This window comes from Thermobia domestica, chromosome 2 (genome assembly GCF_964235325.1).
Source record: "Thermobia domestica chromosome 2, izTheDome1.hap1.1, whole genome shotgun sequence".
NCBI classification, from domain to species: Eukaryota; Metazoa; Arthropoda; class Insecta; order Zygentoma; family Lepismatidae; genus Thermobia; species Thermobia domestica.
In genome coordinates this window covers 66,759,116-66,771,747 of record NC_137455.1, presented here as the reverse complement: position 1 = coordinate 66,771,747, position 12,632 = coordinate 66,759,116, and the positions used below count along the sequence as shown (strand labels likewise).

General features: G+C 34.9%; 1 protein-coding gene across 2 annotated transcripts in view; it reads right to left on the bottom strand.

Annotated features, from left to right (window-relative positions):
- The window catches only part of LOC145679686 (uncharacterized), a 28,796-nt gene that overhangs the window by 1,546 nt on the left and 14,618 nt on the right, over positions 1–12,632 (bottom strand). For both annotated transcript variants that reach the window (XR_014130500.1, XM_081750261.1), the window contains exons 2-5: positions 9,189–9,294; positions 7,118–7,253; positions 3,711–3,808; positions 671–800 (exon numbers count right to left, since the gene is read on the bottom strand). Coding sequence is in view for 1 of the 2 variants with exons in the window: in XM_081750261.1 (XP_081606387.1) it covers positions 671–800; positions 3,711–3,808; positions 7,118–7,253; positions 9,189–9,294 (470 nt within the window). In the remaining variant the exon portion in view is untranslated. The remainder of the gene's footprint in view (positions 1–670; positions 801–3,710; positions 3,809–7,117; positions 7,254–9,188; positions 9,295–12,632) is intronic.

The window sequence follows — 12,632 nt, the reverse complement described above, 5'->3', positions numbered from 1 at the left end:
TGTATAATCTAAGGCGAACACTTGTTGATTCCAGACTTTTTTCTGGATCAAAAGATCCAGTATATTTCAATAAAAAAAATTCTTGTAGGCCGTATATCTGGAGAACTACAAATAGTGCAGCCGAACCCAAACTATCAGTTAACTCAGTATGATGTGCTTATTCCGTAGACAATACGAAAACTCGATTTAGGGGTCGTTCAAAAATTTTGTGGCTTCTGATCCAAAAACTGAATTATTGGTCAAGATCGCAATCTTTTGTTGACTTTTTCCCGTAAAATTCTTGTTTAACTTTCCGTCAGCCACTACAATCATCTAATTTTATTTTGCTACTTTTAGATGTGTGTGTATGGGAGAGGGGGACAGTTTGGTAGCATATAATTTCCTCTTACATTGAAATTTAGGAAATTAATCAATTTTTCCATTATTTTGTTATTGAACAGGAAATATTGAGAAATGAAAATGTATTGCTCTTCATGCGATAAAATTAAAGTAGAATCAATAATTGAGCTCGCTCAATATCACAGACTTCATTGCCAGACAAAGCCTGTAAATTTATTTGGACTGATTCATGATAAATAATGAGCTTTAACTTGGCCAATAGTTATCAGCCAAGTAAAGATTTCTCAAAAATAATTGGTTCGTAAATTAAAATTGTCTGTTGCGCACTTACCTCCCTCTTATAGAAAGGATAAGGTGGCCTGTATTTGTCTCTTGCCTCTGAGATACCAAATGTTTCATTGTAGCCTGGTGGATGTTCAGGTATCTTCACATTCCATAACTTTTTATTACGACAAGGATGCCTAAAATTAGATAGAAATTAAATTAAATTGCCTTAAATTATACAATGTGTAATATGTTAAAACGTAAAACCGAGTTTCAGGTAAACATCTAATTATATTATTACCAAAATCATGGGCGTCTCTTGCATGTTAAAATCGAAGGAGATAATAAAAGCGTATGTGGTGCTTGTGGCTCTAACTAAATTTGTGTTAAAATTATGAATCAATTGGAGGTATTTGTTTTTAAGAGCTTATGCGCTCCAAGTTTTAAGGAATTTGGTTTACCAAAACTCCTTACAGCATACTTACCCTGTCTATTCGTGTGTCCCTCCATTCAGGAGGCAAGAAATCTCAAGAACTGCTTCATGGATTACCAGTGTTGAATTCAGACTTTTGTACAGTAAGGGACACTTCTGGATGGTGCACCCACATGGAAATTTACGGCAAAAGTGTACCATCCAGAAGTGTTCCTTGCTGTACAAGGTGGGGACAATAAAAAAAATACGGGGCGCTCTGTTCTAGATTGCAGTAGGGCAGCAGGAATCTGTCGCAACAAAACTTGTGACTTGTTATTGTCTTCTCGGTTGCAAATAACCAACATATTGCCTTTTTACCTACGTAATATTGTAAAGCGTTTGTATCTAATTTCCAAGTTTTTATTTAACCTCGACTTTATATGAAAACGCGGATTGTTAATTAGAACAATTTGGTTGGGCAAAAGAAAGTAGAAAGTTTTCTTTAAAAAAAAAAAAAGTATTTGCTTTTTTAAAGACTTCTTATTTCCGAAACAACAACAACAACAAAAATCAGTGCGTGTGTGTAGATATTCTAAGGGGGGCGCATATATATTCTAGAGGGGGCTCAGTACCCCCTTGAACATGCCTGAATTCAACATTGTGAATTACCATCAATTTTGGCCAGAATGTAGAAGGACAAAAAGTTAGAAATCAAGTTCATTTTGATGACGGTAACATTCAAACCGAGTGGTAGGAATAAACTATTTCCGGTTTTAATATTGATCACTAAGAGCAAACACGGTCATAGATAGGGAGAAGTGGTTTTCAGCAATCAATTAAGCGTCCCAAGAATACGTTTCATATGATACCTCTGTAGGTACTAAAATCAAAAATGATAGGAATTCACTGTAACTTCTGGTTTCAATGTTGATGTACACTCATGTCCAAAATTATTGTCGCATGTCTATAAATATGTTGTTGTAGGAATATAATTTGATAACGAATTCGCCCGGTATTTCTTACAATGTTTATAGGTGTATAATCGACAAAGACATGTATGTGGAAAGTTTCATGTCAAAAGAGCAGTAAATAAGAACAATAAAACTTTCTCGTCCGTTTAGCAACATTTTGTTTTACTCATTCTAATTTTCGTATTTATAATTCTTTCCTATGAAATTTACCACAAATATACATTTCCCGATTATACACACAGTATCAGTATTAAAAGTATCCTGCAAAATCATTATCAAATTATATTCTTACAAGAAGACAGTTATCGATATGCGACAATCATTTTGGACATGAGTGTACATAGAGCAGAAAGATAAAAGATAGCGAAAAGCTTTTCTTTTTTTTTTTTTTTTTTTTTTTTTTTGGAATCGATTTAACGTTCTTAGAATATATATCATCTTCACTCTCCTAATGTTCTCGATTAAGTGTCCAATGAATATATTCCATTTCCTCTCTGAAAACCGAAAGTGGTAGAAATCTACTGCTACTTTCGGTTTTAAAATTGAGAAAATATCATGCTATTCCAACCAAACTCATTCACATGGAGTACACATGGTGCTGCTATTCGTTATCTCGACTAATACAATTCATTACAATTCTCTATCATCACAACTATAAGCCACCAAATTTAGAAGTTTCAATGAACTACGATTCTCAGCTATTGTGTGCGGCATCCGAATCGACGCTTGGCCTTGAGCACTGCTGTCACATCCACGAATCCTCTTTATAGCAACGCTGCCAATGCTGTAGTATGGGAATCCAATTAGGCTGTTACGTTGTATGTTCTTAGCGAGATGGTAATCTTATCAACATGTCGCAATATTCGACCAATGAAAGGAAATTTGCACCGGAAGTTTAAAACAGCCAAGAGCGCCGATCCTGGGGGGACGGAGGCCTGGGCTCCCCAAAGCTCATGTCGGCTCCATATATTTTTATGAATAAATATTTTTATATGCATTTTTATTGTTATATCCATTCTTATAAGCAGTAGCGTAGCCAGGATGTGTGTTTGGGGGGGGGGGGACAAGTGCTGTTATAGGAACATATAGAAACATTACAAACAAAAAATATATAAACGTAAAAATATATAAAAAAAAAATTAAAAACGTCAAAGTACCAAAGTACATTGTCGGACCTCTTTGGGGGGGGCCTGGCCTCTCTGCCCCTCTTCCCTACGCCACTGCTTATAAGTATTTTTTATGAATCTGAATGCTTCCCCCCCAAAGTTACAGGGAAATGAGCGCCTTTGGCAATAGCACATCGAAAGTCATTGGCTCACATCAAACGTCAATTTGGGTGCCTATGGTATGATTTCTTCGCATTGATGTAAGAATTACCCGTTTTAATGTCACTGTTATGCATAATATTCGTACTCTTTTTTGTAAGAACGTTCAGCTTGACCTAATTAATTTCCTGCTCAATATCTCTCTGTTTCCCTCATCAGAGACGCTCGTCTTCATATGTAGTATATAAAATATCTTAAATAGGTGGGCTGTAATTATATTTTACGATCAGAAATCCTTTGCACTAAGAAACAGTCTTTCATAGAGTGGTTTTCGCACTACATACGTTTCTTCTTAATAAATAAATAAATAAATAAGGAGGAATTATAAAATTAACTAGACATACAGAAAAGTGTCTGAAAAACTGTACTAGATTTCAGGAGCAACTAACGAATACTTACAGGCGCGAATCGGTGGTGTGAAATGTAAGCAAGTTAACAAGGGGTCTTTTGGTAAATGGAAATGGATCCTTCTTAGTCCAAATTTGCTCCAACATTTCCTTTAATTAGAATAATAATATAAATGTATTTATTTATTTGGAAATAAACCATTTTCAAATTGTTTTTCAACTACTCACTACTTCCACTTAATCACTGTTTAGTGAGGGTTTTGTTTCCTTACTTTGGTGTTTTTAATACGAGACCTAATCCAAAGTTTCAGCGTAACAAGCAAACATTCCAAAAACTAAAGTTTAATATGATTTCGATCATATTAATCATAGGTCTATAATTATATCCATCTAAAATACTACGACTAGATCATGGCTTACGGGGACCACCATGTCTCACTAGTCACTGGTAGAGCGCTCATCTCTGGAACATGGAGTCTCTGGTTCTACCCAGCGCCCGCCAAGTGGCCTTCGTGTTAGACAACCACCATGTGCATGAATTTTCTCGGAGTGCGATGCGAGTCCGTTCCTCCCATCTTTGTCATTCCGCCATTATCATTCATTTCATCACCACCGTCTCCTTTAGCCTCAGTACATAATCGTGGGACATTAAACTTAAAAAAAAAAAAAATGGAATGGAATGGTTAACGAGTTTTAGAAATTCAGAATCAAGTGCAGTCATGACATGTCATTGGCTAAACACTGTTGATGTAAAAAGTTTCTAATTATTCTTGCAGCCCATTTAACTATTTGGGCCAGTTTGGCTTCGTACTTTCGTTCTCACGGTGTCTCGTAAAATCCCTGGGATTGGCTGTCTTCTTTTATTTATTTGTTCATTTTAACAGAATTGAACACTAATGTATTTCGAACCTTCTAAAATGGTAAATTTGTTCGACACTTCAATCTACTGTTCTCGCCTGATCCTATAAATCTCTCCATTTTCAGATGCTCAAGATTTTCTTTTTTCAACGATGATCTTTCTCGTATAATAGCTGCTACCAGGTTAGAGGTCTGCATGGGCTCGGGCCGAGCCCGCGGGCTTAAGCCCGACCCGGCCCACGGGCTAGACTAGGGTCTACAAAGCATATATTACTTCGGGCGCGGGCCGTAAATTTTTAAGTATACAACCATGTTTCTCGGGCCTAACTTTGTAAGCGTACTGTAAAGCAATACATCACCGTTCTTTCTGGATAACTTTTAAAGCACAACTGCAAAATTAAACCGCTAAGTGCTTTAAATAAAAATAAATTTTTGCGTTAATCATTAAGTTTCTGTAATTCAGGCTTATTTGATTATCACACGAGCTCGGGCCTAAATGCTTAAATATATTTCGGACTCGAGTCGGGCTTCACATTATAAATTCATAGCCCGAGATTAAAAATTCCGGCCTGTGCAGACCTCTATACCAGGTAGGAGTCAGTTTCACGGTCAGCTTCTCTAAACGATCGAATATCATTTATGCTAGTATCCACTAAACCGGGATCAATTTGATTTTTTTTCTTTTTCATCTGGTGCAAGTATATTTATGAACGTTGCCATGTAGGAAAATTGCAAAGTTCACGAGTCTTTCGTTCCCTGTAATCGGTTTGAAAATATCCTTTCGTCCTACCTTCGCATTGAAATTCCCTAATAGAATTTTCATATGGTATCGCGGAAGTTGGTCAAATATACGTTCTACTTCTTCGTAAAATATGCTCTTTATATCGTCATCTTTATCTTCTATTGAGGCATGTATATTTAGGATAATAATATCGCATAATCAATCCTAAAATTAATGAAATAAATCTATCATTAATAAATTCGACATGTTTAATTACCGATATTAGTCTATTCGAATCCGAACTAAAAACCTTGTACCTAGTTGGTGATTTTTATTTCATTCTCCATCTCCATATACATATATATTTGGTACGGGTTTTAATGTCCTGTCTTATAAAGTCTTCTTATATTCCATGTTCAAATCTCATATCCATTATTGTTTGCTGAGGTCGTGCTAAGTTACCAGTCCCGGTCCGAAGCTTCTGTGAATATTTCTAAACAAGTACCTTTTTCTTTCTTTCTTTCTTTTTAGAAGTACCTCACACCAAACTCCTAAGCTGAAGGATCACATCTTGTCGTCTGTCCGCGACTTGCTTATCCAATATGTTCGCATCTAACCTCTATGTTCTGCTCTTCGATCTGCAAATTGAGAACGCGCCAGGTTGTGGTAATAGGAACCCATTACATGGAATAACAATTCTATTAGTAATGGAATTCGAATCAATTGTATGTAGATTAGAGGAAATTATAAGTTTCTATATATGTATTTTATCGAATGCATTTTCTAAGTCAGATAGCAAAAAACGTAACACTTTACTTTTATTATAATTATTATTGTAAGTGTAACTAATAGGGATATGTAATTATTGACACTGAAAGTTAGTTGAGAAGCTACATCAATATCTGGAAGATCGCCAGTTGCTAAGTTGAATACGAACTACCTTAATTTTTTGCGGATACCTTGTTTCATATGGATGTGTATTATGTTGATAATCTCCACTTATTAGGATCTTGATTTGCTTCGAAAGAGAAATACTTTTGAAGTTTTCACTTTGGAGGATAATGATCTGCTCGCAATATGAAATCTTATTATAAGCACGTGTCGCTAAAATTGCTAGGGAAACTTGGCTGGCAAACATACATATAATCAAAACCTAAGCCAGGGTTCCATTGGTCTTCTGAAAGCTGCTTTGATATTGGCTACATTAATAGATTTGCAAATTCATATCATTGTTAATCATAAAGTTAATCATTGCCATATCATAAAGTTAATCATACACTACCAAAGCATTAACAATTGAAGCGCTTAGAGGATAAGAGTTACGTTACATTTTTTGAAACGTTGCATTCTGGCGGTTCATGCACGTGTTATATGTTAATCATGCTACGTTAACACATTATTTAGTGAGTCCTCGTTTGAGTGGAGAATTTAGAAACGATGAAGGACAAAGTTGCGACAGTCGATTTTACCAATTTTCAATTTGTTACATAACACCAAAAATCCTCTAAGCGCTTCAACTATTAATGTTAGCAATTACTATGTTTGTGTGTGCTAGGAGTAGTGTTTTCTATATACTTCATAAATCCATAAGTACGTATGTAGTAACAATAATACAAAACTAGAGGGTGATATTCAAACTATTATGGAGCAATTTATATTTACCAGTATATTCAGTGATATTCAATCTCATTTAGATAATCTCTGAAGCTTCAATATCCAACACAAGAAAATTGAAACATTTTAAACGATCCAGTACAAATTTTAGGTCCATTTAAAGAAATGGGATAAATAGGTATCTTGGACGTGAAGGACAATTCTGTAATACTTGTTAATTAAAAAAAAAAAAAGCATAACTGAATAATATTTCTTGAAACACTTACTCGAGTCTGCGTTTCTGGAAATGCGGGAAAATCTGGATCTGTACTTCCAATTCTGTTATATGTTGATAGTGCGTAATTTTTGGGTTCTGATTTGAAGGGATCATTGTCTCTTGGGCGAGATTCCTGATCAAAGTTCCTTTGAAAATGAAAAGAAGAAATGTGAAAAGACGCAAATATTCACATACATATTCGATTAACATTTTATTAACTCACATTAAACAATGTAGCGACATTTTGTTTTGTTTTTCTTATGACAAGGTGCATAAATAAGAGTGTGCAATATTTCATTTGTGCTCTACTATGATACTAATTTGTTTTTAGACATCGTTGATAACATTCATGAACTTCAAGACGAGCTTCAAGACTTCTCCATAACAAATTAAATACTGTCGAATATGATGCATCATATTGTCAGATATAGAAATAATTTTTTATTTCACTTAAGTATACTTGGTTTGAACAGACCTATTATTTTATAACTTTATAGAAATTCCTTTATCTTAGCCTGTATTTAAAAAAAAAAAAAAAAAAAAAAGTAGCGAATAACTTAAAGAGAATTAAGAATATCGAATATGTATAAACTGAGCCAGGTAGTATCTAGAAAATGCTATTAAATAAGAAAGTGAGCCAGGTAGTATCTACAAAATGCTATTATATAAGAAAGTAAGCCAGGTAGTATCTAGAAAATGCTATTAAATAAGAAAGCGAGTCAGGTAGTATCTACAAAATTCTATTAAATAAGAAAATGATCCAGGTAGTATCTACAAAATGCTATTAAATAAGAAAGTGAGCCAGGTAGTATCTAGAAAATGTTATTCAATAAGAAAGTAATCCATGTAGTATTTAGAAAATGCTATTAAATAAGAAAAAGTGAGTCAGGTAGTATCTAGAAAATGTTTCTAAATAAACTAATAATAGTTTCCAAATCTTTTCTTATAGACCCAAAATTTGGGTGTGCATCCTATAACGTCATAATTCTTAGACACCCAAATTTCTACAAGAATTCTGCAGGTACCATCTGCTTTATTTTCTAAATTTTCGATATTCTATTATTTTTCCGTTATTCGCTAAAAGTGGGAGCAAGCTTAGTAAAGACCCTTAAATGTATTTCGTTCCAAATAATTACCGCGAAAGACATGTACAGTTGCAATACTTTTTGAGTTGGCACATACTCATTATAACTTCTAGTTCACTTTAACTCACTGTCAAATTTATTCATAATACATTTTATCCTTACTGAAGGTGTGAAGGCAAAATACTTGTATGTTGAACGTTTGTCCGGATAGAAATTTAAGGAGCAACAAAACATACGGTATTTTACACCATATTTAAGGTTGAATTCACCATGACTAAATGATTCGAGACTAAATGAGACATTTACCACCGAGACTAAATGAGACATTTACCTACATCATCATAGGCGCCGATTTACGGGGGGGGGAGGACACTTTTCGCCTCTCCAATATTTAAAGGTGGGGTCCTCGACCCCTCAATATAATCCAGTCGAGGAAGAATTAGCAAAGAGAAGCAATAATTTCTGACGTAAACTTCGTCGTGCCTATAATTCAATATTAGGAATAGCCTTCTTATTCGTTAGAAAATGCCGTTTTCAATACAGTGTTTTAAAATAGAGCACTAAAGCTTCAACCAACACTCTGTCAGCACTGATATGAAAAGTAAAGATGAATGTGGTGTGCAAAGTTACAGTGAAGTTCTCAAGTTTTGAACTTGAATTTGTTTTAATGCCTTTATGTGAATTTGACTTAGGTTGTGAATTTCACAGCTGAGTAGCGGACCGAGATCTGGGGCAGAGAAGGGGGCCTTCATCAAGCAGTTGATAGAAAACAGTTGAAAATGATGATTTATTTATTCATTGTATGGGTCCCTCCAATATTTCCTTCAAGTCGGCGCCTATGTACAGCATAACATGATATCTGAATCATGCGTACCGCCAGGACACAACCCGGGATCCTCTCACCTGTATATGATGAGTCTGTATATAAATTAAGATTTTTACATAATTGTTATTTTTAATATCATAAACGCCAATAACAATTGTTTTAATACTCACCATTCGTGAACTTTGACTCCTGGTCTATAGACATTCCAGTCTGATATGTAACAAGCGGTTGACTTCTTTGGATAACGTTCTCTGTAAGCCGGTCTAAGAAACTCATCTGAAATGCATAGTAATTTGTGAAGTACGGTACATAATACTTTGAAGAACAGGTATAAGCGACTATTAAAATACTAATTGCTTTACTTCATTATCATTGAAGAACGCGATTGTTGACATCTTTTATATATCCCTTCCATCTTTACATCTTATTTACATAATGATTCTCCGTTTTAATTTATTATTCTTAGTGAACCTAGAAGAAACTGTCTATTACAACATACTGTTCACAATAAATAAATACCTTAGCAATACAGCTTACAATCAGTAACGTAATGCGAAATTTCGACGTGAGAAGGCTGAAATAGGCCTCCTTCTTGGAAAATGGTGACGCATGCAATATGTTCTTTTGTAGTTCACTGTACAACGTAAGAAATAATAGAACAATACTTGAGTATTACTGCTTCAAATAAACAAACTGATTTTATTAACTAATCACCATTCAAACACAAACCCAAATTATTCACTTTATAGTGCAGTCAAATTACCAAAAACTAAGGAACAAATTAGTAACAAGCCGAAAGTTGGTACACATGTTTGGGAATCATGTTCTAAACAACATAGTAAAAGTCCCCTGAAATCCCACGTGACCTTCGCCGCCATATTGGAAAATGGGCACTGGAATTGTCAAATGAACAATACCCACCAGCATTGATTCCAATTGATTCCAGATCGACTGCATTTACAGTTTCTCAAATATTTAGCCAAGTCGAGATTTTGTATTTCACTTAACAAAATATTATCTTTCAATTACTTCGGACATTTGGACATTTTCCAATATGGCGAATGAAGAAGTTGTGGGATTTTAGTATATCATTTAAATAATCTTTACGAACATCTATGTAAAATTTTAAGTCGTTAATAATTACTTCCTAAGTTCAATAAAATTTTAAATCAGTTTGACGCTAAGTTTTCGGAATATTAGAATTTAGAGCTAAGTATTTCTAAAAATATTCGTTTTATGAAAAATTGTTTCTCTATAAGAAATAATGTGTTATCTATGTTCTATAAAACGATACTAAGTTTTATTTATTTATGTTCAACCACAGCGAAGATATTGCTATTTTTATCTGGGTATTGTTCATTTGACAATTCCAGTGGCTATTTTGCAATATGGCGGCGGTCACGTGAGATTTCAGGGGACTGTTAGTATGTTGTTTAGAACATGATTCCCAAACATGTGTACCAACTTTCAGCTTGTTACTAATTTGTTCTTTTCTTGATTAAAATTTGATCTTCATTTACTGCACTATTACTCATAACCAGGGGTAAAATGAAATGAAATGAAATCTTTGAGTTTTACGTCCCATGGATAGAGCGAATAGGCTAAAGGAGACGGTGATGATCAAATAATGAATGAAATTGTGGAATGAAGAAAGTGGGAGGAAACGGGAGAACCCCGAGAAAACCCACGTACACGGTATTTGTCCACCACAATGTTAACTTGGCTCGAGCAGAAATCGAACCAGGGACCCCAAGCACCAGAGGTGAACGCTCTGCCACTGAGCCTCCGTGAATCTGAAAAGGTAGGGGGACCCTTGACTTCACGCCATCCGCCATGCCTATCTTTGCCCATTGTAATTTTTTAGAAAGTAGGGGGACGCCATAGATATTTTTTGGAAGTAGGTGATCGTTGTCCGCCTGCATTTCCCCTCACTTTTACCCCTGCTCATAACAACAAATATCAACTGCTAATACAAACATTACTATTACAGAATTACGCTTAATAAATTATACTATTACAAGAAGAAGCGCCCGTTCTTCCCCAGGGAAGAATAAAGTTTTATGAATACAAAGCCGGAATTCTGATTATTGCAGGAACTTTCGTTTAGAAGCGGAAGTGTTGAAAACGATGAAACTCTTTTAATGAAAAGTTTAAATAGAGAATCAAAAGAAACGAAAATTTTAATATAAATATTGCTCCTCTTCTCTTTTTAGACAATATGGCTGCGTATCTCTATACTTTTAATTAAGGGTTAATATACCTAATTTTTCATCTCCAATTTAAACGAATTCTCACACATGGCTTTTTCTAAATAAATAAATAAAATTGAATATTATATAAAACTGTCTTTCTCACCTTAGGAGCGGAATTTTCGAAAATTTTAAAACGCATTCCCATCATTCAATTTAGAGTTTATAGAGTTTATAAATAGAATATTACACCTGCGGTTCATTCCCGTTTGGCCTATTCCTGTTTTGTCTACGGATCTTCCAGCAATATATATCATTTCCTCAATCTCATCTTAGATGTAGGCCAAACGGGTATTCCTGTTTGGCCTATTCCCGTTTCGCCTACACTCACTCGACGAGGAATATTTAATGTCTGAGGTTTTTTTTTTTTTTTTTTTTTTTACAAAGATTTATGAATAAGTCAGGACCGGCGCCAGCAGTTTTGCGGCCTGGGTGGTACTTTCACATGCCGCCCCTTTAATCCGCAAACCTTATTTTGACAGAAGACGTTCAAGTGCCACGAAAAAGTAAGCTGCCCCATTTAAAAACATGTATGAAATGGGAAAGTGAACAAAAATTGAACTACCTCTCTCAGATGCTTACGTAATATTTAAACGACTCCATACATACTCGACACAATATTCAGTACGCTCGATTTCTCTGTATATATGTGATACACACAGCAGCGCATACAGAAAAAATATATTTTTTAAATATACTTTAATCACGACCAAGAATTTTAATGTTTAAGCTTATTTTATATCAAAAGTTGTTTCCAATAGAGTATGGAGCAGAAGATAATATAGTGAATCAGATATTACAGCAAAACTATGTGATTAGCCTAAGCCTTATAATGTACTTAAACACAATAGAGATTTATTTTAACATACCTTAATTGAAAGGAACTTTTCTTGCTTTGATATAAACAAATTCCTTTATCGCGTAGTTCAATGTTTCAGCCAGTTCGTGTTCTATTGATATCATCGCTAGGCCACTCAAGCCTGTTACAGACAGTGTTCTTTCAGAAAAAATGTTCCGGGGGGGGGGGGGGCACTACTGGTACTATTCTATTTATTATTATATTATAGACGTATTATTTTGGTCTCCTCCTGGAGGCACTCTCAGAGCTCCGGGGGGCAGTGCCTCCCCCCCAGAAACATGTCTGGAAGGAACACTGGTTTCAGACATGGAAGAACGTAGATAATTTTTAAAGTTTCGAAATCATCTTTCTCCACTTGCCACTGTTAGTGGTAAGGTTAACAAAATGCTAAGTGCAACACTGACATTGGGAGCAAAGTCATGTTCCTTAATTTTAAAGTCTCTTTTGGTGAACTTTCAGGCTTAATTATAGCGGATAATACTTTCAATTCGTCTTTCAAATCACTG